Genomic DNA, 27,731 nt, shown 5'->3' with positions numbered 1-27,731 from the left:
TGTCTAGGTCAGCTCGGCATAGTCTTTCCCCCATTCTATACTCTTGAAGATCTCAAATTCATTTCACAGCCCTATAAACAATGAACAACATAGTTTTTGGCTTTGCCTGGACAAAGTAGGGAGCTGTGAGGCATTTCCAATACCTTTGTAAAAGCAGAATGTCGGTAGGTATAAAGAGCATTTCTAATGATGCTCTATTTTATGTCTTTAGCACATGTGTTATATATGTGGTGAAACAATAAAATCCTCACACTCAGAAATGCTGAGCATTAAAACCACATCCTTCATGGTTCTTCAGCATCCATTTCCCATCCCCTCTCTCATATGAGCTAAAAAGAAGGAGAATTTCTTACCCCTTTATCCACAGGGACCTTCACATCCATAGAGAGGTAGCCCGTTTCCCCATTGATCATGGCAGTTCTCAGCTGCAGAGGTGAACAAGATTAGTATTAGCATGTCCCGGCAGGGCAGGACAGGAATTTAATGGAGCCGCTTGTCATTGATGAACAGGGGCTGGCATAGAAGAGTGACTGTTTCCCCCACCTCCTCCCCAGCTCTTTCTTGCATCTTTTAAATTGAGAACCTGTTCTCAGAGGTCCAGTTCCTTGTTCAAGTCAGGCTGATAAGTGACACAGAATAATAATGGCTTATGCTGAAAGCTTGTTGATACGTCTTTTTAGCAAAAGGAAAGGATCTGGAAGCTATGAAATTGCCAGTCCAAGTTTCAGACTTCACCGTTTGGCAGCCAGAAAGTCATTAGCACGGTGCTTTGAGAGCCTGGAAGAGGAGACACCTGAGAAACCCACTAACTCCCCCAGACTGATTCCAAAGATCTTGGACATTTTTGAAACTCTTTATAAATTATAGGCTGTATTCAGCGCCACTTCTGAGATGAGGCAAAGCAGCTGTTTAACACAGCAAAGCAAGGCTGTATGAGAGCAGGGTAGGCAGTGAGAAGACCACTTTATTCAATCCAGGTTCCAAAGGCAAAATGTAATTTTCACAATGACTCCCAGTCCCTTGCAAGAAAGAGCCAGGGAATTTTTCCACAAGCGCAGAAGCTTTTACTTTATAACCAGCCTGCCAGAGCATATCGGCCTATTGCTTTGGCCTGGATAGAAAAAAAGGTGGGAAGTAACTTACTCATTCACACAAATTGCTTCCTTACTTCTAGAGACTGGCCTCCAGTCAGGTGCTGGCCAGTCTCAACTGCATTCACTTTACAAGGCCACAGTTCTGTTTATTATGGCTGTTAGATGTGGGTTATTTACAGACCTAGAATATAAAGCTTGTGTTTCCCAAGGCCCATGTCTTAGAAATCAAAACACTGACTGGTACTATTACTCCCTTTTGGCTAAGAACATTTGACCTCCTGCCAGAGCCGTGGCATATACTCTCTGTTCTGGTCTGACAGCCTGCGGCATTTTCTATGGGTTCTGGGTTTAGTTCAGGTATCGTTGCTTCATCCGTATCTTGAATGCTGAGCATCTCTCGTTGCCCCGTCAGGCAGCGGAGAAGCAAATCAGTGGATATCTGAGGTCTCCTTGGATCTCCTCAGCTCCAGCTGGTCTGCACACAGGCTACTTGCCCTGTACCCAGCCCCCAGGTGACAGTGGCTGTGGGTTGGTGCCACGATCCCTCCTTGCTGCTTCTTCCTCAGCAGCTTTTCCTGCACTGAGAAGTCAATTACAGTCCTGATGTCTGGGAGTGCCCCCAGCACTCAGTCCTTTTGAGGGAGGACGCTTCTGGCAACAGCTGGCCTCTGCTTAGAAAAATGTGTAGCAGAGTTTGGGCGGAGGGGTGGTCTGGTGCATGCTGAAGCACTAGTTCCCAACACCCCAAAAAGCAAACAGCTTTGCTGCTCCAGGGCAATGAGTCTGTGCCGTCCCCATCACTGGTAGCGAGCGCTGCTAGATCCTTTTCCCTGTCTGCGTGTGTAGTTTCAAACCAACACAGACACACAGGTCTCACACCATAGGTGTTTTGCCCAAGGGGGTCTCACACCATAGGTGTTTTGCCACTCAGTTTTGACATCCTTGGAGGCGATTTTCATCTTCAGTGGTTCTGTCAAGGCTGAAGAAGGTGTTTGGGTGACAGCTGCTGGGCAGGATCCCGCAACTGAGAGTCCCTTTCCCCCTCACGCTGAGATATCCCTGTGCTGCTTTACAAGCGAGCCCAAACTTCCTTGCTGCCCAGCTGCAGGTAGTACTATTGTGCATCAGTTGGTATTTTCCAGACAGCGCCGTCTTCCCTCCCCTAGATTTCTTTTTAGCAGCTGGTGGTATTACACATCATTAGCACTTGGGCATATTTTTCCAGTCTGAATTTGCTGCTTATCAGTGTTGCTGAGATTATGCTGCAACCGATGTTGAGTCTGTCATTGATCTAATACCGTAGCTGCAAATCTGAGTGTTGAAATGTTGGCAGCTTTCTGCTGCAGTGGGTGTATCTTGAGAGTCTCTAGACTTGCTGAAGTCACACTGCAGATATTGTTCGCGTCACTGAATGTCTCCGTACCCTCAGTGACTGCAACCTTCCTTTATTCTGGAAGATGCAGTGCAGGAACACAAAGTGGCTTTGTTTTTTCATGCTTCTTCTGATTTTTTTTTTTTTTTCCACTGGAATAGTTTTACTCTGATTGCCTATGGACAGAAACCTTACACTTCGCATCATGTTTGCATTCAGGTTTCAATGTTATTTGGTCAGACGGGAAGCTGCCATCCAAATTAATATGACAGCAAAGCAAAGTCCTCTAATTTTCTTTTTTTTTTTTTTTTGTTTGGTTTGGTTTTTTTGTTTGTTTGGGGTTTTTTTTGGTGAAAAAAGAGAAGGATCTCTGAGAAGTGGGTCCAGTGAGAGAGAAAACTGCAATGGGAGCAGAGCCCTTTGTGACAGTAGCTACATTGATCGTCTCACTGGGCAGTTTGGTTGTCCTACCTGTTGCAGTGGATATCTATAGCATCAGATCCGTTTATCTCAGCAGTCTCCCCTGTAATCCAGAAGCATGTGTCCCACAGCTAATTCTGTCTTACTCCAAATTCAGTTCTTATCTTAGTAACCTAAGTATCTATTCTCTCCTAATTCTTCTGGGTAAAATAAAGCCACAGAGGAACCTCTCTACCTTCTCATTATATCTGGGTTCTTAGTCGTGCAACATGGCAATATGCAGCCATGAAGGTACTCTCTATTTCTTGTTTATCACTTTTTAATGATTTTGCTCGAAAGACAGTAAGAGAAGGTATTTTGTCATTTTTTTCCTCCCTCTGGTCAGCTATTATTTTCAGTGCCTCCACACCTGTGCAATAAAGTGGTTTCTGGAAACTTGTTTTTCTCAAGTGTCTTAAGTCAGGCCCTTATCCTCTGTGTCTATTATTAATAGTGACTGCAAGCTTTAGTCTCTTTTTGAATGCACTTTCTTCCTTGTTGCAGACCTCATTAGTTGAGTGGCTTCAGCTATATCTCACATACTACATGTATGGGTAACATTGTGGGACACCGCCATACTCCTGAGCTGTCTTGGCTTTGTATCAAGGCAGCATTTGGGCCATGGACACACAGACTGGCTCCCTGGAGCACCCTCCAAAGTGCTTCCTTCCTCCTGCCAGCACTTTCCCTCCCTGTTCCAAGAGAAGGAAAACTCATGCTGGGAAGGAAGACAAGCACTTTGTAGGGGAGCGTCATTCCTGTCCTCTTGTAGACCAGCAGCCTCCCTTAGTCAGGGCCAGTCTGGCACAGAACAACACCAGAGTGCCTGCTGCTCCTCCACCCCTCCCATACAGGCAAACAAAGTATAGAAAGAAGGAGCTACAAAAAAGGCTAAATTCACTTTCTGATACTCACTATTTCATCCTGGTCTTCCCATTCCACTTCCGAGAGATCTACGCTGTTGTAGTTCGGCTTAGGCTTCAGTTTCTTTCCTTCTTTATACTGGCATTTATTTAAAAAACAAACAAACAAAACCCCTAAAAACCAAGTAAGTGGCTAGATAACTTCCTAAACTCACCCTTTAAGAATTGATATCCGATTTGAAAAATAGGGGTGTCTCATTTATTCTCTACCTGGGAAGGCAGCATTTGGGCGCAAGTGCCTTCTCGGTCCCATGCCATGTATTTATGCAGGCAGCGTGGGGCTAGGACAGTTCAAGTGGGAGAGGCTGTTCTCAAGCAGAAACACATGTGAAATTGCAGGTAAAGGCTACAGCCTCCTTTGTGAGAATATTCTTCTAAATAGATCAGTACAATACACTTGCCTCCAGGAAATCAGTTCTTTCCCCCACAGCTAAGAGTGTAATCCCATTAACACTGTAATACCAGCATGAGATCTTTTCTGATGGGAATTAGGCTTTGGCTCCACTGACAGAAAGGTAGGCTTTTCACCTAGGACTAACTGACGCAAAAGAGCTATTTCCCTGTAATCTTCTGGGTGAGGGAAAAGGTGTGAAGCAGCCTAAAAGAGGCCAATTTCAGGTGGAGGATAAAGCAGTGCCCTCGCCTAGCTTTGCCTTGCCCCATCCTGGGAACGCGATGTGTCCCTTCTCTTCACCCAGTGAAGTAACTACCTATGCCTGTGGTCTCCCTGTGCAAAGCTGCTTTTTCGAAGACAGCTGCTGTGAAGCCCTGTGGTGGCACTTTCTCTCGCCAGTAACCACGATAACGCTTATAGCTGCGTGCAGGTGGATTTGTGCTGACAGGCGCCTGTATGAAATGTAAAATGGTTGTCTGCCTGGGTATCTGAGTATCAGGCCAGCTGTGTTTTTGCAGAGAGATGTGTGGTCTGGAGCTCCAGGTGGCACCGCAAGGGAGAAACGTTGTCCTTGTGTCCACTGCCTCAAGTCCCAGAAGATTTTTGCAGCCTACTGGTCTCTAAACTGTCTCTGACTTACCACGTTACTAAGATTTGTGGTACTGGACCCTGCCTGCCCTCAGACTCCCCAAATGTCCGACCCTACAGCTGCTGGGTAGCTATTACTGGGGTGCTAATTCATGCTGAATCTTCTTGGGGAGGAGAATTGTTTCTTCAGCCCGGCAGCAAAGCCTTGCACGGACACAGATACACCTGCACCCACAGCACAGCAAGTGCACACAAATACAGCCCTCACAGGCACTCTTGTGGAGAACAGACAGGCAGGGTACCTTACGCTTCATACACACGTGTGCGCATATATACATCTGTGCACATGGAATTGATTTCTCTGGCCCTCATGCTCCTGGGTGCTTACATATCAGAGCCTGGTAGCTTTCACGGCTCAATAAAATATGAGAAATCAAGAGCGTCCCTGACAACCACTGTTTCCAACTACACCAAGGTTCTCAGCTTCACAGCTATACATACCAAAGGACGGAGGTCTGGGTGTGAAAGGATGTAGCCATTGTTGGTGTTCAGAAAGGCATAACCATGGACACCCAGCTGGAGAAAGAGGCATTAGAATAATTAGTGCCTTAGGTAGAAACACTGCTATGTAATGGGTGCCACTGATACCCTGGCATCACCAATATTCAGAAACATTTTCTTTTTAAAGGCATTGACCAGCAGAAAATAGGGTCCATGCGAAACCATTTATCTCTGGATCTCTGGCCGCTCCATCCGAGCAGGCTTGACTATGCTTGGATCCACAAAAGGATGGGCAGGTAGTAGATTTGTGTACACATTTGGAAAAAGATGTCCTCCTAGACTCTGATGGTCCTCATGGACAGTTACCACCCAGAGGCAGAATAAGCTGTCCACAGCAGGCGCTGCAACACTGTACATAAAATGGGCAACAATAGGGAATGTTGTAAACTGTACAGAAACAGCGGTGAGGGGTCTGTATGCCCGTCACTACGCACGCATACGCACAGCAGTGAATGAACAAGGGAGTATAAATCTCACAGATGGCTTCCCTGGAAACCCGGTCGGTCTTCCGAGGAGCTCTGCACTACGTTTCAGTGTTGGCAAGACCAGGCCTAGCCTAGGCCAATTGTACAAGCCTGTAGTCTTAAAATGCTTTTTAAGGAGTAGCATAATCTAACAAGAGCAGACGCTGGCTGACCTGATCTGCAAGAGATTTCCGAGAGAGCAATTACTCAGCTCAAGCCCATATATAATACAAATTCCAGCTAAACCCTCAGTTGCTAAAAACACGCTGATAGCCTGTGCTTGCCAGAACAAGAGGTGTCTCAAGGAAAACAAGAACAGCTAAGGTTTTTATCTTCAAAAGAATGTTGCAACTTTATATTCCTGTAGAGACAATCCTGGAGGGATAACAATAGGGAAGGGGGGAGGTAACTCATATACAATCTGTCTGTGCCTTTTTGGAGAGAAGGAGTTCGGCATTTCACACATCCCAGATCAAAACTTTCGAGCCTCTCTATGTGAAACAGTTTTTTGCAGAGCACAGAGCTCAGCTCAGTGTGGCAAGAATGAATCCAAGACATCGGATCAGGACTACAGCAAAATTCCTTGTTGGCCTATTAAAGCTGAAATTTCCCAGCCCAGTGAGCGTGATCATAAATGTATGAGTTCTCAAGGGCTGTAACCCTGGAACTGGTCCTTTGTAACCCGTATGCCAGGGGATTCAAATTGAGGATCCCAGGTTTCCAAACCATTGTGGAGTTGGAAGAGCTACTGGGAAGTCATATCCTGCCTCTGATGGAAAGAAATCCTTCCGATCATTTTCCCTCCTTCCCTGGCACTGCTTGGAGGAAAGACCAGTGCCCCTCCTTGGCCCAGAAGAAAGATTATTGTGATGCATGGCCTCTCAGTGACATGGAGGGAGGAAGATGAAAAGGTCTTAGTCTTACAGAGAAAATAAACCTGTATAAAAATCGAAGCTCCTGGACAAGGTTCCCCCAGACCCAAACCAGCTAGCTTTTGCGTGCTGAGTGCATGCACCCCAACATTCATAATTCCCAGGTTGCCTGAAGGATCATTTCCTACAGCTGCATGTGAATGGCCTGCCCTGCATCCATGTCTGGAAGCACCACACAAATTCATAGCTTCTGACAGCACTTTCAGTCCTGTGAGGCTTCAGCAATCCAATTTTGGACAACTGCCTAACTGCTAGTAGTTGGCTGATAGTTATTTAAGAAAAACTGAAAACTTGAAATGATGGCTCAAGTTGCCTGATTTCTTGGTGATCCTCAGATGTGCTTGCTGTTTCCTGGTGTGCAGACTAATTGAACACAAGGTCACTGCACAGAAGTTACAAGAGAAACCAAACTAAACAGTGCATCTCGGGGCAGGGGTTCCTATGGACGAACATATTTTTAGATATATTGAGCACAGAGCTCATGAAAAGTTGTTGGACTAACAATTCTGGAGGGCAAATACTCTATCTAGGCACAGCACAAGGGAGAGCCAACTTCCTCTCCACTGTCCTGCCAAGAAATCTTCATGCTGATTCAGAGAAAGGAACCTATAGGCATGACAGAAAAGTCAGCTCACCATTGTCCATTCAATCCTCAGGTTTTTTGCTAAGAATATTGACGGTGAAACTAGTTTATTTTCTTTGCCAGCTGGCATGGCAGCTTTTGTCCACTGGGAACTGGGTATAAAACTTTAATTCTTCTGAGACAGGCTGTCAGATCCGTATCATTTCTGAGGGATCTAGACTGGTGACCCGTCAAGGTGCAAAGGCTCCACGACCTGTTGGCAGTCTACTGCATCATCCAGTCCTTGTGTTTCTGAAGCAGCCTAAGAGCTTCTAGAATTTAGTGATTTCCCACGTGCTATATAGAAACCACACATCACCACATCCAACATCTCTTGCTTTATACTTATAGGTCTTCCTGCAGGCAGAGGGAAGATTTTTCAGTCATGCCCATGGAAGAACGACTAGTGACTTTGCTGTGCAAAATAACAAATTGCATTATCTCAGTCTTACCTTGTACCGTGGAGCAAGTTTTAGCAGCTCCCTCAGTGGTACGTCAGAGCCCACCACACCCAGGAGAATGCCATGAGATCGCTTAAAAACAAAGCAGAAACCATTTTCAGGAGCAAAATTTTGGTAGCTCTCTACCTGATACACATTATTGCCTTCCTACTAGTCTCTCACATGTTCTTTCTAGGTTTCTATGAATATATTCTTTCAGACCCAACTAACATACCTCAAAAAGTCTCAACTAGTTGCTCCAGTGTTTATGGAGAGGAGCATTTCTACCCAGTAATAGTCAGCAGTTCTGACTATGATTCAGAAGTAACATAAAGTCATGACAAGTTTTGAGGGCAAACCCCAGCATTCGGTATGTGTAAATAACAGTAAGGGCAAGGCAATCATGAGAAGAGCGTGGATTGGTTGATAACTTGGGCCAACTAAACCAAACACTAAATACAAAATTGTTAACCTAGGAAAAAGGAATGCAGGAAATCCCCACGAAATGGGGAACTGGTTGCTTAATCAGCACCTGGGGAGCATGATGGAGAAATGACACCCAGGGTCCCACTGTTGTTTGTAGGACCTGGCTGCGAGTTTATCCCTCATACAGCAATGGTAAGGTACCGTCCACCATTTTGAAAGGATGCTGAGAAACTGGAAATGGTCTGGAAAAGAGTGTCTAAAGGGCTTCAAAACCTAGAGGAAATGCCCTTATCAAAGACACATAAATTGTTCAACCTTTTTCTCTCATCAGAAGATAGACGGGTTTGACTTTATTGCAGCGTAGACAATGCTTCCCAGGAGGGGATACCAAAGGGTACAGGCTTTGTAATCTAGCAGAGAAAGCCATTATGACAGGAAGGTGAAGCCAGACAAATTCAAAGCGGAATTTAGGCACCAGTTTTTAACAGAGAGTGAGAAACCACAGCGGAGACCTCAGGGATGGGCACCTTTCTTCAACAACACTTTTTCCAAACACAGGTTATCGGGCTCATGAAGGACCATCTACCTGACCTGTAAAGGTCTGCAGTAAAACGCACAGACTAGACAAGGTAATGACCTCTCACAGCCTGAAACCTTATGGGTCTGTGAATTAGGCTAGGTTTGGAAATAGAAGGGATAAAATGGGGAGAAGTGTCATATTTAAGGGGTATTCTGAAGAAATAGCATTCAGAGAAAATGAAAGACCATCATTTTGTCATATAAATTATCAGCCACATGGCCTGCCAGAGGTCTACTACAGTCCCAAATAGCCAGCTATTCTTTCAGAGCCCCATTGCAAAGGTCCACTGCATCCTTTCACCTCTGCCGGCTAGGAGCGAAGCCCGCATTTCACTCACCGTCTCATTCTTTTTGCTGAAGACTGGCATAGCCACTGTTGTCATGAGCAACAGACTTTGAGCCTGAGATGCAAAGAGCTGCCACAGAACAACGAGCTGTGTGTTAGCAAATGCAATACCGCAGATAACCCGAACGAAAGGCACTGGAATTCCCAAGGACCCCAGATGTTGATTACAATTAGCCACCTCCTTGCCTCCCACCCCCCTCTAAAAACAGATGGCAGCACTTTTCAATAAATACTCTGTATCCAAGAGGATCGTGGGATGGATGCTTGCTCGTGTGGGGTGATGAGGATGGGATGAAAGCCAGTGAAATATGTTGAAGCAGGAGAAATTAAAGAGCTGTTTTAATGAAGAGACAGGAACCTGTAAAAGTGGTGGCACAATTTATACCCACCACGCACTGGGAGTGTAGACATGAACACTTATGCAACAAGTGTAAAAGCCACCAACACAAGGAGCACAGAATAGAAAAAAGCAACAAAAATATGAGCAAAACCACAAACAAGATATCATCTATATTGCAAACACATGAATACCACGACTGAGAAACACCACAGGCAAATATTTAAAAGGCACAAATACACACAGAGCTTGCTTATATGTACTTGTTACTCAAGCTTAGGAAAACCAGAGGCAAAATCATGATCCAAACAGCTAGAGCATGGTGAGCTATCTCTACAGGGGATACAGGACATGCACGTGTAATGGGGTAACAGATGCTCCCAGTACTGCAGAAGACAGATGCTCTAAAAACATACATGAAAGGAGGTAAAACAGGCAAGACACATGCAAAGGAGTCTCCCAAACATGCCTAGCTATCCAAAGGACCCAATCCCTCTATGCCAATAGCATCTCCCTTCCACCTCTCATTTGGTCAAGTAAGTAGCAAGGCAAGAAATGACCTCCTGTCTCCATTACTGTACATGGTAGGAGGCATAAAGGAGCCAGTCAGCCTATGCAGTTGCTTGGTGGAGATTTGAGCCTGGTATCTTAAGTTACTACTGGTTTGGGTGATTCTGTATGGAAAGTTCCCATTCACAGCAACACTCACACCAGCACACAGAAAGTAAACTTCTTAGGCACTTACCGGACATGTAGAAAAAAAAAAAAAAAGAGATTTAAGCTACGGCACAACACAGGCACCCCTACCTACTCTGGACCAACAGCACAGCACAGCTCTCCAGTACATCCAGCATTTCCTCTCCTCTTCTTGCCAGTGTAAGAGAGCCCCTTCCAGTGCTGTGCCCCCTCACACTCCACCCCCCTTCCAGATGTACAGTCCAGCTGTGGCTGTGAGCACTGGCACAAACACACCAGCTGGCACAAGGGAAACAGCACGCTCACAAAACACAGGGGAGCATTTACCTCCTCAGATTGTGGCAGCTAGTGAGAGACATGGATGAGCAGATGAATGAATACATGAATGGAGGAATGAATCAAAGATGCAAGAGGTTGGGGCAGGGGAATTGAATGGCAAGCCAAGAGGTAAGTAAAGAGATGCAGCAAACAAATCCCTGGGGCTGCCTTGGGAAGTGTGACACCATGCACCAGTGCCAAGGGTGGCGTGCCTGCTATTGGAATAAACTTTTTGGGTAGCTAGTAGCATTTCTGGAGGTTTTGCTTAGCACAGTCAAGTACCACATCCACAGCTCTGGCTTGGCACAGCTCCTGCAGCAGATGACATCCCTGTGTCACCCTCATAGAGCTGGTGTGCCACAGCTGCAGCCTCAGTGGCCAGCTGCAGCACAGAGGTGAGGGACAGTCTCTTCCCATGAGACCATAGCTCCTATGCACTATGGTGGTGCAAGCCTGGCTGCCGTGGAGTTATTTCTTGGGGTTTGTGTGGTGGTCTTGACTCTGAACACAGCACCAGACTGCCATGCATGACGGACTTCCGTGTTTCCTGCTACAAAGCTAAGTTCAGTACCTTTAATTTTACTCCAACTCAGAGAGTTCAGGTTTCTCACCATGGATCTTAAACCTGAAAACCATGGGTTCTCCCCAGGTCTGTAGAAGACACCCTAAAGCTGCTGCTGGTCAGACCTGGGCTAATAACTTCAGTCCCATTGTGGGATCATGTATGGAAACATTCTCAATGTTTCTAGATGATTTTTCCCCTTAGATAGTATAAGCAGTCCTGAGACCTTAGGTTTGTTTCTGGAAGAGGGGAATCTGACCACTGGTCAGCTCTAAGTGCCATGCTTATGCAGATGCTTCTCTGGGGTGAGGAGTCCCGTGTAGGAAAATAAACTTTATCTCCCTGAAAGCACAGAGACCCCCAAAAGAACAACTGTAAATTTCTCTTTCTGCAATGTAGAAAGGGATGGAGACGAAGATTGAAGAACATCTTCTATTTGGAGAAGTGCAGGAGAAGGCTCCTTCAGTGGCGATCTACTCCTTTGTCCTTCCCGTCAATCCTTTGAATTTCAAAGCTGCCTTGGCAACACAGCACCAAATAGCACCTGCTCATGGTCCAAATGTCTTAAGTCTCCCCATAGGGCAGGTCTGAGACAAAGCAAGGGGCTTCAGGAGTGCTGACTGTCTGGTCCTTTGCAATATGTCCTTTACCCACAGGGCTAAGCACGGGGCCACTGAGGTGATGTTAGGTCTTGCTAGCCCAGTTAGATCTTCCTAGCCCAAGGAATGGAAGAGTGAGCCTGCTTCCCAAACTGAGATGTGTATCTTTGAGTGGCAAGCCGTATGCAGTTAGCTGCTGGGCCGGAAAAGATAAATCTCTGCAACCTGTATCCTGAGCTGTAAATAATCTTTCCTGTGAATAATCCTTTAGAAGGTAACCTGCTTTCACAGAAGCACTACTTAAGTCATGCTGTGCCTGTGTGATTAGTCCTGAGCTCCTGGGTCACTGTTAGATTCAGACCTGAGTCTACATACACATCTCAACTCCAGGAGTGAGCAGAAAAGAGATATTGTCTGTCTCAGCAGAGCCAGAGATCAGTAATTTCTATCAGTCAGCCAACTCCTGGCTTTGCATGTTTCAGGACTTTATTTGGTACTGATACACATAAGATATTTAGGTGGGAAGCTGGGACAAGTTGTATGCCTAACATACTAGCTGGGTGTTTAACACCTTTGCTGGTTTGACCCATAGGCCCTGCTGTTTGCTGACTAAAGACTTGTGCTGTAGGTCCTTACCGCGCTGTCCATGTAGGCTTCAGTCCAAATAATGTCGTGGTCGTGGTTGATGACCATGGGACGGCTGAGCACGTGCAGGTACTCCATCACGTTCTCCTGGACATCTGCCAGTGTGGAGATCTGAGTGTAGTAGCCTTCATGGAGAAACAGAGGCATGAGTCACTCTGCTAACTCATCTTCCGTATTTTTAAAGGAGTGTCTCTGCAAAGCTAGAAAACTGCATGTCAAAGACTGTAGCTAAGTTACCTATTTCCAGAGCTTTCTCCCTGCAGACGGACCCGTGAACAGTCTAACACTACAACAAGGAGTACAGGGGAAGAATGTCTTCAAGTTATCAAAAGGTCCTCTAAATCAGCTGCTTAACTGGTTAGAAATGCTAATGCAGTATAACATCACGAGGACTCTTGTCCTGCTTCTCACCACATGGAACCGATTGGTTGTACTTGGTATAGGACCCGGTATGTCAGATAGATGGAAAACTTTTGTTATCACTGGGAAAACACTGCCATGTGAAAGGGCTCATGATCTGATAAGCTTTGTGATGTGGAAACAGATTCAGTGTGCTTGAAAAGGACTAAAAGACCTGTACAATGTGTTGAAACAGAAGAACCAAAACCAATGAGCCTTCTGCAGAGCTCAAGTGTGGTAAGTGAGAATTCAAGCGCAAAGAGCATATTTTTGTTCTCTGTTTGGTTATTCAGGAGAATCCATTCTCACATCTGATGCTGAACCAACAGCACCATGAATTCCCTGTCACTACTCTTATGGCTGAACATGCAATCTGAAATCCAAGTTTTTGTTTCATCTAACAAAACCTAAAAATGTTATGTGTGATTCATAGCGCTGACAAACACAGGTTTGAGCCTTGAGCTCACATTCTGCAGGCCAGCAACTCTTGTCTGTCTATTATTTTCAGTAGCAAATGCATCCATGCATTTCATAGCCTGCTGGAGCCGCTGCTCAGGCAGGAAAAGAGTCGACATACGCAGCTGGTCAGCCCCCTTCAGCCTTCCCTTCCTTTCCCTGTTTAAGAAGGATACTTCTATAGCAAACATTGCTGACTGGACTTCCGTGTTTCCTGCTACAAAGCTAAGTTCAGTACCTTTAATTTTACTCCAACTCAGAGAGTTCAGGTTTCTCACCATGGATCTTAAACCTGAAAACCATGGGTTCTCCCCAGGTCTGTAGAAGACACCCTAAAGCTGCTGCTGGTCAGACCTGGGCTAATAACTTCAGTCCCATTGTGGGATCATGTATGGAAACATTCTCAATGTTTCTAGATGATTTTTCCCCTTAGATAGTATAAGCAGTCCTGAGACCTTAGGTTTGTTTCTGGAAGAGGGGAATCTGACCACTGGTCAGCTCTAAGTGCCATGCTTATGCAGATGCTTCTCTGGGGTGAGGAGTCCCGTGTAGGAAAATAAACTTTATCTCCCTGAAAGCACAGAGACCCCCAAAAGAACAACTGTAAATTTCTCTTTCTGCAATGTAGAAAGGGATGGAGACGAAGATTGAAGAACATCTTCTATTTGGAGAAGTGCAGGAGAAGGCTCCTTCAGTGGCGATCTACTCCTTTGTCCTTCCCGTCAATCCTTTGAATTTCAAAGCTGCCTTGGCAACACAGCACCAAATAGCACCTGCTCATGGTCCAAATGTCTTAAGTCTCCCCATAGGGCAGGTCTGAGACAAAGCAAGGGGCTTCAGGAGTGCTGACTGTCTGGTCCTTTGCAATATGTCCTTTACCCACAGGGCTAAGCACGGGGCCACTGAGGTGATGTTAGGTCTTGCTAGCCCAGTTAGATCTTCCTAGCCCAAGGAATGGAAGAGTGAGCCTGCTTCCCAAACGGAGATGTGTATCTTTGAGTGGCAAGCCGTATGCAGTTAGCTGCTGGGCCGGAAAAGATAAATCTCTGCAACCTGTATCCTGAGCTGTAAATAATCTTTCCTGTGAATAATCCTTTAGAAGGTAACCTGCTTTCACAGAAGCACTACTTAAGTCATGCTGTGCCTGTGTGATTAGTCCTGAGCTCCTGGGTCACTGTTAGATTCAGACCTGAGTCTACATACACATCTCAACTCCAGGAGTGAGCAGAAAAGAGATATTGTCTGTCTCAGCAGAGCCAGAGATCAGTAATTTCTATCAGTCAGCCAACTCCTGGCTTTGCGTGTTTCAGGACTTTATTTGGTACTGATACACATAAGATATTTAGGTGGGAAGCTGGGACAAGTTGTATGCCTAACATACTAGCTGGGTGTTTAACACCTTTGCTGGTTTGACCCATAGGCCCTGCTGTTTGCTGACTAAAGACTTGTGCTGTAGGTCCTTACCGCGCTGTCCATGTAGGCTTCAGTCCAAATAATGTCGTGGTCGTGGTTGATGACCATGGGACGGCTGAGCACGTGCAGGTACTCCATCACGTTCTCCTGGACATCTGCCAGTGTGGAGATCTGAGTGTAGTAGCCTTCATGGAGAAACAGAGGCATGAGTCACTCTGCTAACTCATCTTCCGTATTTTTAAAGGAGTGTCTCTGCAAAGCTAGAAAACTGCATGTCAAAGACTGTAGCTAAGTTACCTATTTCCAGAGCTTTCTCCCCGCAGACGGACCTGTTAACAGTCTAACACTACAACAAGGAGTACAGGGGAAGAATGTCTTCAAGTTATCAAAAGGTCCTCTAAATCAGCTGCTTAACTGGTTAGAAATGCTAATGCAGTATAACATCACGAGGACTCTTGTCCTGCTTCTCACCACATGGAACCGATTGGTTGTACTTGGTATAGGACCCGGTATGTCAGATAGATGGAAAACTTTTGTTATCACTGGGAAAACACTGCCATGTGAAAGGGCTCATGATCTGATAAGCTTTGTGATGTGGAAACAGATTCAGTGTGCTTGAAAAGGACTAAAAGACCTGTACAATGTGTTGAAACAGAAGAACCAAAACCAATGAGCCTTCTGCAGAGCTCAAGTGTGGTAAGTGAGAATTCAAGCGCAAAGAGCATATTTTTGTTCTCTGTTTGGTTATTCAGGAGAATCCATTCTCACATCTGATGCTGAACCAACAGCACCATGAATTCCCTGTCACTACTCTTATGGCTGAACATGCAATCTGAAATCCAAGTTTTTGTTTCATCTAACAAAACCTAAAAATGTTATGTGTGATTCATAGCGCTGACAAACACAGGTTTGAGCCTTGAGCTCACATTCTGCAGGCCAGCAACTCTTGTCTGTCTATTATTTTCAGTAGCAAATGCATCCATGCATTTCATAGCCTGCTGGAGCCGCTGCTCAGGCAGGAAAAGAGTCGACATACGCAGCTGGTCAGCCCCCTTCAGCCTTCCCTTCCTTTCCCTGTTTAAGAAGGATACTTCTATAGCAAACATTGCTGACTGTCTCCAGATGCACTGAGGCCAAGTCATGCCCAAACAGGGAAGACTTTTTTTTTCCACCCCCCTCTCTTCCTTTACCCTTGCAGACTCTTATAGGGCTAACTGGACTTTTAAACTGGCCCTGAATGCATGGAGGTGACACACCTACTCTGAATGGATTTTCCCTTTCATGCTAGCTAGAGAGAATATTGGTTTTGGGGTGGGATTAACAAGCTATTCTGGTACCTCAGTGAAACCACTGGCACACAAAGAATTTGGCCAGGGTATAATGGGTTAACCCACAGATCTTGTGCAAAGTGCTGTGAAATCTTTCAGGAAGAGATGTTCAGTTTACTTCTCAGCCAAATGATGTCAGGCTTTCCTGACAGAGGTTTGGACAGATTGTCAAAAGCCAGCAATGGGGACACAATAAGCACAGGGAGTTAGGTGGACTACAGCCAGCATGGATCTCAGTCATAGTGTCTCTTGGCACCGTGACAGGGAAATGTGGTGGCTCAGCATGGAGGACTCGTGTTGGCTGGACACAGGCACACTTCACGTGAACTAGCAGGCTCTGCTTTTTCCTTAGGTCGTCCTCCAACCGGGGGCTCATGGGCCCCAGCTGCAATGGGGAAGCCTTGGAGAGGGCCAGGGCTCGGTGGCTGCAGCCCACGTGTGCTGTGCGGGGATTGGGGATGGGGAACCATTCCCATACAGCACCTTTGTTGTTGCAGGCGATCCATTTCACGTTGGGGGCAAAAGTGACCTCCCGTCCAATGAGGTAAGTGAAAACCCGGACCTGGGGACAAGAACGCCAAGACAGAAGAATTAGGCTGTAATGTGCTACCAAATCCAAATGGCTGAGGTTTGGCATCCTGCTACGCGCTGGTGCGAATGCCTGTTTGTGGTGCATAGCAATAGCTCTGCCTTCACGCAGAGACGGGAGCCTCTTGCTCCATTTGTTTCGCATTTTGTGGGCTGGAACTTCATTTCCAATTACAATCAGTCCAGAAAGCCAAGTAGCACCCGGGATCATCTGAATAACAAGGCAGAAATGCAAATTCTGTTTGATTTTACGACAGCAGCTCTGCCAGGCACTCGGCAACCACACGCAGAGAGGTTTATAGCTCACAGGAATCCTTTACCCAGGGGAACAGCTGGCCACATGAATCATTTAGAGAAAGCTTCACTGTTTCTCTTGTGTTTGACCGACAACAAAAGAGCCAATCCTGAAATAAAACTGCTTTAATAGCCCCATGCCCTGGTCTCCCAGTAGCCTGCTTCTCTCCCTTGGTGCATTGCTGCTAGCTGGGATGAGGTAAACAAATAAATCAGGAGGGTTTAGGATGAGCTGTGGTCTACAGTCCGCTCTGCTAGTACAAGCCTGTAATCACAGACCTTGAAGTAAATAGGGCTGGAAGGCTCCTAGAGAGGTTGTCTGGGCCGTTCCCCCTGCCCACCATACAAACTGGTAACAGCCAAACCTTTCCCAAACAGTACCAGTTATAACCAGTCCTGGATGGGATTAAAATTCTTTGCAAAAGCTTTTTTTTTTCTTTTCTTTTTTTAATTTTGAAATACTCAGCTCAGTCTTTGTCATCTTATTCAGAGAATGTTTTGATTGCCCGCACCTTTAGAAAATGAAGTGTACAAAAAAACCCCAAAATCTTCACTGACCTACAGATATCCATTTGTGATCCTACCAGCTCTGAAATCCCCCCAGCAGGCTCCTGCCTGGCTGCTTTGGTTTGTGTTTACAGCCAGATGCAGACGGGTACTGGAGGATGGGAATGCTCCCCCTCTGCCTGTCGCCCTGGCTCGCACTCTTCTAGCCCCACCGTAGCAGGAGAGCACCTTTCCTCCCCCTTCCTATTTATCACTCCCCAGACAAACCTTCCGATCTGGCCAGTTGTATTTTTCGAACACAGCTTCATAATCCTCCACGGCTCCGTCTGTGATCAGCATGATAGCTTGGTTACACAAGCCTCCTTGACCAGCCTCTCTGAACTACGAAAAGAGAGGAAGAGCATTAGTTATCTCAGCGCAGGCCATTCCCCGTAATCGCGGTGTATTTATTCATGATGGGCCACATCCCGACTTCTTGTGAATCTCACACTGTGCTCAGAAAGATCTCTGCTTAAATAAGGACTGTGTTTGTATAATGCATATAATTTTTTCATTTATACAGCCCTTCCTAGCACATGTGGACACAGGAGGCTTTACAGAAGTAAAAGAATAGGAGAAAACGAGTGCTGTGGAGGAAGGGTGTGATTCCCTGCTGCCTCACACCTTGCACAGTTGCATTCGTTTATGCAAAACAACGATGGAGCGACCATAAGCACTGCAATTCTGATTTGACAGCAATAACTGTCATTTTTTATGGCAGAAAATGTGAGAGGAAGGGGAAATCAGACTCATTATTGCAGGGTAAATCATAGTTTTGACTGTTTGGGAAAATCTCTACCCTAGACTTTACTCCCCACCACCACCACCCCCCAAAAAAAAAAAAAAAAAAAGAGCAGAGGAAGGCAGGAGCACATGAAAAGAGAAGGCTACCGCTATCAGAGCCGAAATAGGTTATGAATGTGCCAGATAGAAAGGCCATACACTGTAACGACAGACGATCTGTTATCCGCGCATAAGTGATATTTAAGGGAAAGTGGAAGTACGCTGGGGCTCTGGCACAAGCGTTGATGTGCTCCCAAGGGCACATGGAGAGGTGTTGAACAGGCGTGCTCCTGCAGGCAAGCCAGACCCTGCCCGTTCTGCTTGTCTAGTGCTGCCACACGCGGAGCCATTTGCCTCTCCCCCCCCTTCCCCAGGTACCCCCTACGGCTCTAGAGAACCGAGTGCCTTCGGCAGCACCAACACAGGACTTGCATTCGCAGTCGCCCAGAGGAGGAGGTAGCAGAGGACGTCAAGGCACAAAATTGAGGAGCGACTTTGCTGCGGCTCCTAGGTCAGTGTCAGTATGCACCTCTCCTTGGGCAGCATCTCACCGCTTCCACTCTCCAAGCAAGGAAAAGTCTAATCAGCGAAGGAGGATCCAGAAACTGATGCAGAGTGAAAAAATATGGAAAGAGGAAGATACGACAGCTCTGCACGAGAGATTAATTAGAGACAATGGTCTGAGACGGAGAGCATAGGGGAGACTAATTGAAGGGTGACTAAGGTTATATCAAACACGGCAGCAATTTGAAACTGGAGCAGGTAGTTATATCTTATAAATGAGAAAAAGGTATCCAAGTGGCAAGACTAATTGCATAAAATAAAAGCAAGCGCTGGATGGGAGAACAAGAGCACAGGGTGTGAACTGGGACTCTTAGATGGTTTAGGGTTTGACTCACAAGTCCCTTATGGTTTAGTAATGCTATATTAGGACAGAAGGCAAACATCTTTACCAACACTGATGGTACTGTGGTTCCACTGCAGATTAACATCATGACCATTGATACCCAGGAGCCAACTCCAAATCCAGATTTCCCTGGTCATTTCACCACTCCTCCAAGCACTTCTGTGATCACCCCTTATTATGAAATTAGCAGGTTCAGTCCTAATATCACCATAATGTCTCCTTCCACCGCCATTTATGTTATCAGTCCTGCCTCCTTCAACATTACCCTTAGCACCACTGAAGTACCTGTTACTCTACTGCAGTAAGCATGGACTCAACAGCTTCTGAACGCCCACACATACAAACCCATCTCTCCCTGCTTCATGATAATCCCATTACTTGTATCACTGGCCAGAATACGTAGGAGACCCAGGGCAAAGGCTGAGGGTGCACAATGGGAACAAGCACGGGGTGCTCCTCAGTGCAAATGCAAGGGGAAAAGTAGTTGACAACTGCATGGGATTCTGCTGCAGACCGTCAGGTGGGAAAAAGACCAGGAGTCTCAAGTGAGCAATTCCTGGGACAGAGATCAGCCACGTGCGGATGAGCAGAGAGCATGGCTGGTGTGAGCATCTGCTAGGGAGGCGTAGGGTTACGACGGTGTGGGAGATGCTGTCGGAATGAGGTTCGGATCACAGATATGCGAACCCCATAGTTACAAAAGCAGCTCATTCCAGGCTGTTGGGATCTACAACATGTTTTGTTTAGGTGGTTATTAAATTAACACTTAATTAGGGTCACCCACCATTTCATCAGACTAGTTAAGACTTCTCTTCACGTAGCTTACTTCAGACCACATAATACTGAGATACTGAGAAATTAGATGCTGTATCAGAACCAGCAATCTCCTAATTACAGGAGTAGATGATATTTTCAACAGGGAAAATGAGATCATCAGTGTCATAGAAATAGAGATTAAAAAGACAGATTTAGAAAACAAGTGAATAAGAGGTAATCCCTGATTTTTAGGTCCTTTTGTGGCTGGCTGCAGCTGTAGCAAACGATCTGACAGCATTCACATCCAGCCCTGCGCACAATTCCCTGCTCTGACTGAAGTCTCAGGAGCATGAAAGAAGCGGGGATGAGGAACAGATGTCTGAAGAGACGCGGGCTAGAGCTGTGGTCGGTGATTGAGGCACGGAGCTACGTATTCTCCTGTAGAACTTTGATCACAGTGCTAGGAGTAGCAGGCATGATCTAATTAATTCAGGGTCACAGTCCCCTGTAGTCCCTTGTTTGCTCATCGCCATTCACTTTGCAGTTATAGCCCCCTAGTGAAGCAATAGGAACATCAGCACAGCTCTGCGATGCCCAGGCACGCACGCTGATTAGGACACATCTGGCCAGATGACCGAGCAGCCCCTCTCTGTCTCCTTCTGCCCCACTCTTGCGCAGACCTGGCCTCCAGAGCAGCCTCCAGAATTACTGAAAAGTCAGAAGCATCTTATGGGTAGAAAATCAGCAATAGAGAAGGAAAGAGGAAGCCAGCAAAGAAGAAACAAGAGGAGGCATTAAGCAAAATGGTATCAACTGGTAAACAAGAAATCCTGAGCTTTGTGTATCCTGAAAAATACACTGCAGAATCCAGGTCCATAAAAATGTGAGTGGAATCAAGAAAAGATTTCTAAACATTCAGAGAAGCAGCAAGAAAGGGAGTAAAAAGAGTAGGTCGCCAAATGATAAAAAAAACAGAGGGAAACGGTCAGGCAGAGATGTTTTATAGCCTCCATATTTCATCATCAAAAGGCCAATATTGTAATGGCTGGGTACACGCTGAAGTGATAAGAAACAAAGAAAAGAATGAATTAATTACAGGCAGGGTCACAAAGTGGTAGGGTTAAAGAAAAAGTTAATTGAAAGCATTTGAATAATCTGTGCTGAGCAGGAAGGGAAAGGATTGCAGAAGGTGTTGCTGAACTACTTGCCTTATGGGCTGAGACCTGACTGGGGCTGTATGGGACCCCAAAGGATGAAGGGGGAATCAACAGAAAACATGTGTTATGAGCAGGGAGGACACCAGATGGGTAAATTGTCCTTAAATATCTAGCACACTGCTAGAAAAACTGGTAACACAGTCCTCATGTGAGTGCGCAAATGAAATGCTTCCCTGCACAGGTAGGGCACAAGAGGCCACCAACTCCTTTGGTTACTCACACCAGCAGATGGGTTCGGTCTTTTGATGACACCAGTTTGCTCAAGTTACGCAGACTTTTACTTCTCACTGAAATCCAGTGTGTTACCAGTTTCACCATTTTTTTTCACCTATAGCCATTTTGGAGTGACCTACTCAGAAATAACCTAAAAATTTACGCAATTTCTGAGTTCAGCAGCAAGTCAAGTCACCATTAAACCAGCTTGCTGCTAAGAGGAGACATCGCTCCACAGTGGCATCAGAAAGCATAACTTGGGGGTTCTTTCCCTCCACAGGGTCAGAAAAACATCAGCTTTCAAAATATCTACTTACTCTGAGCAGATCCTGAGAAAGGAGGACTCACGAGAGTCACAGGTTTTGTAATACATGAATTTTTTAGGATTAAATAGAACAAATGTATGAATATATATATGACCCTCTTAGGATTAGGGTGTATGCTTGTGTATGTATGTATGTACACACATATATTTGGCATGCCTATAAAAGAACAATATATGAACGTCCTTACAATTGATGTGCATTGGAGGCTCAAATGCCGAACAGGAGGCTGAATACTGGCTGGAGAGGAATACCGCTGAGGCAGACCAGCTGGATAGGAATTAACAACGTGACAGTGTCTGAAGAAACCTAGCGTGGCTGTCTTATGCTGCGTTAAGAGGACTATGGCATGTAAAACAAGGAAGGTAATTATTCTGCTCTGCTTAGCGCTTGATGGCTCTCAGCTGCAGCACTTCCAGAGTGTTGGGAGGGTGGGGTGTCAGGGAAGGCAGGCAGCTCGGAAGCAGCCGGGGTGTCAGGGAAGGCAGGCAGCTCGGAAGCAGCCGCGAGCGGAGCAGCGGCCAGAACAAAGGGGTACAAATCCTACAGGAAAAGGTCGAGAGGACAAGATGTGCCAAGCTTGTTGAAAGAGAGAAGATAGCAGTGAGATAGACTAAAACTTGATAAATAAGAAAGGAGCTCAAAAGATAGCACTCGATGCCTGAGGATTTTGAAGCACTTTATAAGTGTGCGCTTCAGACCATGGTTTCCCTGGGACGCATATTTTGTTGAAACCACTTGGTGTGTGGCTAAATTGAAATAGGGAGTTTAAGTGGTTGATTGAGCATGGCAGAGAGGGGCAGGGGAGGCTCTGGATAACTGTTCTCCTGAAGCTGTTCTGCAAATTGCGTCACAGATTAAAATATGCCCTGTTTACCCCAGAACATAATGGAGGAAAACATAGATGGTGAGAGATCACGCTTGCCTTCAACCCCTCTCTGCTACTCATACCTCATTGAGTAGGTCTCTACTGGGCTATTAATTCTACGAGCAATTGGACTGAGGAAAATTACCAGGGAAATTTTGCAGTCACTTTCATTACAGATATTATTACTGGTTGTCTATTGTAATCAGCAAAGCCTGTTTCATCAGTGTGATGTAGCAATTTTCATTTTCATTGTCTTGCGTATGCTCCTGTGAACAATAACAGGACAGTCTGTGAGGAACGGCTATAATTACAAGTGGAGAATGTGAATTTTGTCTGATGGGAAGGGGGTGGCCAATTCTACCGAAGTTCCCCCTTCTCTCGCCTGCATGACTGCAGCAGCAGAGATTTGTTTCAGGGCACACTGATGGAAACCCTTTTCCTCCCCTGTTCCTGATATAGATCTAAGAAGCTCTGAGAGAAGATTTCAGAGAGTCTTTAAAGCATACGAGCACTTGGCAGGTGGTACCATTTTGTCTTGCAGAGCCTGGGGTCCTCCAGCAGGTGATATCAAGATACTCTCTACATGAACCCTTACTAGGGAAGCTCAGTTTGGGAAGGCTGCTGCAGGACAACAGGCATGTTTCTGCGCTTGCGTGCCTATGTACGTGCAGCCTCTGGCGCTGCCACATGTGCACCGAGACACAACCTCTTGTCTCTACTGAATGAGAGCCACAAAACTGGTGAGAGGTCTGGAGCACAAGTCTTATGAGGAGCAGCTGAGGGAACTGGGGTTATTTAGTCTGGAGAAGAGGAGGCTGAGGGGAGACCTTATCGCCGTCTACAACTGCCTGACAGGAGGCTGTAGCGAGGTGGGGGTCGGCCTCTTCTCCCTGCTAGCAGATGATAGGACGAGGGGGAATGGTTTGAAGTTGTGCCAGGGCAGGTTTAGGCTAGACATTAGGAAAAACTTCTCCACCGAAAGGGTTGTCAGGCTCTGGAATGGGCTGCCCAGGGAGGTGGTCGAGTCCCCATCCCTGGAGGTATTTAAAAGAAGGATAGATGAAGTGCTTAGGGACATGGTCTAGTGGTGGGATGGCAGGGTTAGGTTAAAGGTTGGACTCAATGATCTTAAAGGTCTTTTCCAACCAAAGTGATTCTATGATTCTATTCTATGATTCTATGTCACCAGGCAGACAGAAATCCTGGGATGAAGCTGCAAAGTGACTTGCAGGAAGTCATAGAATCATAGAATGTTTTGGGTTGGAAGGGACCCCTAGAGGTCATCTAGTCCAACCCCCCTGCAGTGAGTAGGGACACCACTAACTAGATCAGGTTGTGCAGGTCCTGCAGGCCTCCTGCTACACGTGCACCCATTTCGCCCAAGGCTGCCAACAAGACTCCCAGCTGATGGCTTCAGTGGCCTTGGACTGAGGACCCATTTTGCTTAAAGAGGCGGCAATTATGGTCCATGCTACAGTGAATGATGCTGCAAGAAAGCTGCAGGAAGAGATGTAGAGCCTTGTTTCACACCTTTCTTTGACAACAAAGTTATTGTTTCTGAACTCCTGTTCCAAGATGCAGAGAAGCATGACACCAGCAGTCACTGAGACAGCAGCCACCTTTCCTCATCTGCAGATTCTCAGAGGAAAGATGCTCAGATGCCCGAGTCAGTTGCCCTCTCCCCAGATCTAAGGTGATAATGAAAGGCATGCGGGAAGCAGCACCTCACCTTGTGAGTGAATAACATCGGAAGGTTTTATCACCACTGGGTGCTGTACTGTCTAAGAGCAATCTCAGAGCTGTTTTGAGCTCATTAGCCAAGGCAGAATCAACAAGGATCAAGATAAGTGATGACTACTTAAACTGCTGACTGCATTTTTGATGCCAAATAGAGAGGAAAAATATTTTCTCTATCTGCCAAAGAGTTTCTTCTCCATTACTGCAGTGGAATTATGCTAGTCTGCTGAGGTGCATGGGCATCAAATCTCTCTCTGGAGGTATTTGTGGTCCAGCTGTGTCAGTGGAGGACAGGTTTTTTTGTCTCAGCAGTTCCACCATGTACCTTCTATTTCCCATGGACGTGCCTGGCTCAAAATATGCAGGGTTTTATAAAGGTCCTGCATCCTGGAAACTTGAGGATTGCCTAGCCTAGTGGGTGAGCCATGCCCACCAGAAAGGAGGTGTGAGGTTTCCTCACTAGTGGAAGCAGACCAGCTTTGGTGTGTGTCCCTGGCATGACCGGCTGCTATTTCAGCTGGGGCAAGCAGGCTTTCTTTAGGGTTATACTCTGTTATTCTCCACTGAGACCTTCAAAGCTGTGCTGGTTGAGAGAGTCTGCAGTTGTACTGCATTGGGCTTCTCTAATCTGTTGCCACTGTACGTAACCAGTGCTACATTAGATACTAAGAAATCATTTTTCCTCTGGTGGAAAAATTGTTTAAATATTCTGATTTATACAGTGCAGGCATATATAGGCTCTGGATCTTTGGTTTTAAAGATGATTTTGTCATAAAGTGCAAGGATACATGCAGATGAATCTAGCAGGCATCTAGTCCATGTAATTGTTCTAGGTTTATATCCTTCACAGAATCACAGAATGGCAACGGTTGGAAGGGACCTCAGGAGATCATCTAGTCCAACCCTCCTGCTAAAGCAGGTTCACCTAGAGCATGTTACATAGGACTTCGTCCAGGCGGGCTTTGAATATCTCCAGAGAAGGAGACTCCACAACCCCTCTGGGCAGCCTGTTCCAGTGCTTTGTCACCCTCAAAGTAAAGAAGCTCTGCTTCCCTAGTCCTCTCAGTAACTATCTTCCTCCAAAGATGTTGAACCATTACTACTAGGAGTGCTGCCAGCCTATTACTGCAATGCCAAGGCTGCACCACACTCTTCTCAGGTTGCCCTTAAAACCATGATGCTTCTATCACCACTGACAAGTCAGCTCAGCTACCACCAGCCCTGGGTTCAACTCTGATCACACTTGTACTGGCCTAAATTGGGAACAGCGTTACCATAGGCAACAAACTTTCAGTTTGTGAAGTAAGAGTGGAGAATCCTTCCCGGGGTGTCAATACCTCTAGCACACTACCTTTAACATCAATGCCATCATTCTGGCCACTAGCATCGTACCGTGTACATGTTTTTGTCAGCACCAAAGGCATTGGCATCTTTAGGCCAACCCCACTATAGATGGTGCCATGAGGAGGTTGGGGGAGTTCAGCTGGTTCTTGGTCTTTTTTTTTTTCTTAACAGAGTTAAGTCGTATGTTTACCTCCAGGCTACTGAAGTCCCAATTGTTCACATAACGCAATGAATCATTTATGATTCTTATCACAGGACAAGATCAGACTGACTGATTAATTCTCCTGTACCAAGCACTGATACTCAGCAAAGTGACATTGAAATAAATCTGAAGCCTGAGAACGATCATTCACATCTACATAATCATCTGCTTACCAAGGCTCACTAATAACATTACTTATGACCAGAATTGTTGCTCCCAGCTGATCAGTTATATTTTATCACCACCATCTGTAACCAGGGTTCCTGGGTGATGCCCAGTTGTGGGGCTCATTAAGGAAACACTTGTGAGGCCACAGCCCTGCCAGTTCCCCATCCCTCCTGGGCAGGAATCAGCAGCCCCAGGGCATCACGCACAAACTGACGCCTCCCCAAAGCCAGGTCACCCCTGCACACTGCTAGTCACAAATTTGGGGCCCATGAGATCAGCTCATGCCACCCGCCCCCTGCAGCACCATGAGGGATGTAGAGGGGAAGGTAGGAGTGCGCAGGGACACTTGCGCCCGATGCAAACATCGGCACTGACTCTCTTACCTCCCTGAGGATTTTGAAGGACTCTGTCAAAGCCTTGTTCACAGTGCCCACTCCTTTTGCCTGCAGTTCATCCACCAGCTGCTTGAAATGCTGGCAAGGAGAGAGGGGAAAAAGGCAGCAATGAGTTGCAAGCAGGGTGCTCCCTTCGACTGAGGGAGGAAAGGGTAACCTGGAAAAGTCTGTGCCATTGGGATCCTGATCCTTCACCACTGCTGGCAGGGCAGTGCCGCACCGTGATGGATGGAGGTGGGAAAGTCGAGTGGCCACTCCATTGGCAGTGCCATCATGTTGCACCTTTTTGCCCATGCAGCCACAGCAGGACTGCATTTCTCATACTGTGGGCTGTGAACCATTGGCAGTCCATGAAATATCATGCAAGGGACAAAACTATTAGAAATCAGAGTTTCCCTTATCTACCCCTTCAGGAAAAAAAACATTCCTGTGTATGCAAGAGCAACAGGATTGGGAAAAAGAAAAAAATTGAATGCTTGTCTACTACTTAAGAGGCATTAATCTGGTTGTAAGTGAAACCCTCAGAGTGCTCTCTGCAAGACAGTGTCCAAAAGGCTTGGGGATCCTTTGGAAAACACTGCAGGAGACATCATCCTCTGGACTCATACTCTGCGACCCAGGGCTAAGCTGGGAAGGAAATTTGGAGAAAAATCTGGTTGTTGAAGTCATGAAGGGATGTGCTACCTCTGAGGTATTTATATAGAGAGAATAAGGAAGAAAAAAACCCTGGTAAGAGCAGCTAAAAATACAAGTCAGCCCAGAAGGCGGTAGAGCAGCCGGATGCAGGCTGACCACCTCAGGGTTGCTGAGCCCTCCCGGATCGGAGCAGCAAAACCCCTCAATTAGATAAATCTTGCTGGCAGTCCATCCTGGCAAAGGATCAGGCCAGGCTGAGAACACATTCATGAGGAAAGGGCTGATTTTTCTCCTTTCTGAGGGCTGAGGGTGCTGAGGTTTCCAAGATGGAGAACCTTTGCCCTCTCCACGCTGTTCTTCCACAGCAGCCTGGGCCAGGTCCACTCGTGCTCTGGCAGCGGTGGTGCTGAGCCTGTTGTGGCACAGGGAAGCTGGTTGCTGCTGTGGAGCTCAGCCAGCTGACCCCACGTTACAGCGGCTTCATGGAACCAAAGGTGAACCACGGAGCCAGCGTGCACCACCAAACTGGCGCTTGTTGCTGAAATGCAAACTCACAGGCTCCTGGGGGATGGTTGTTCCTTGTCTCTGGAGTTTCACGCCACAGCATCTTAACCCCATGGACTTCTTACATTAAGAGACCTACCTGAATAACATCGATAGGAGCCTGGTACTCACCTCTCTGTTATCTCTGTCTGCTTGGACCAGGATACCCTTAAAACAGGGTTCGATAAAATGAACATAATCATTATACTGCAAAGAGAAAATTAAGAGAAAGGAGTTGTAATGGGAGAAAATTCACAA

At 46.3% G+C, this 27,731-nt stretch overlaps 1 protein-coding gene across 1 annotated transcript in view; it reads right to left on the bottom strand.

The window, feature by feature from the left end:
* Positions 1-27,731, bottom strand: part of CACNA2D4 (calcium voltage-gated channel auxiliary subunit alpha2delta 4) — a 133,353-nt gene that overhangs the window by 83,871 nt on the left and 21,751 nt on the right. Inside the window, exons 9-18 of the mRNA XM_035903372.1 lie at positions 27,606-27,680; positions 26,283-26,372; positions 17,610-17,723; positions 16,437-16,515; positions 14,677-14,810; positions 9,193-9,270; positions 7,862-7,942; positions 5,332-5,406; positions 3,841-3,927; positions 354-425 (exon numbers count right to left, since the gene is read on the bottom strand). Coding sequence (XP_035759265.1) covers positions 354-425; positions 3,841-3,927; positions 5,332-5,406; positions 7,862-7,942; positions 9,193-9,270; positions 14,677-14,810; positions 16,437-16,515; positions 17,610-17,723; positions 26,283-26,372; positions 27,606-27,680 — 885 coding nt within the window. The remainder of the gene's footprint in view (positions 1-353; positions 426-3,840; positions 3,928-5,331; positions 5,407-7,861; positions 7,943-9,192; positions 9,271-14,676; positions 14,811-16,436; positions 16,516-17,609; positions 17,724-26,282; positions 26,373-27,605; positions 27,681-27,731) is intronic.

Source organism: Egretta garzetta, unplaced genomic scaffold (assembly GCF_000687185.1).
Source record: "Egretta garzetta isolate BGI_Z169 unplaced genomic scaffold, ASM68718v1 scaffold511, whole genome shotgun sequence".
In the NCBI taxonomy this organism is placed as follows: domain Eukaryota; kingdom Metazoa; phylum Chordata; class Aves; order Pelecaniformes; family Ardeidae; genus Egretta; species Egretta garzetta.
This window is presented reverse-complemented; position numbering and strand designations above follow the sequence as displayed.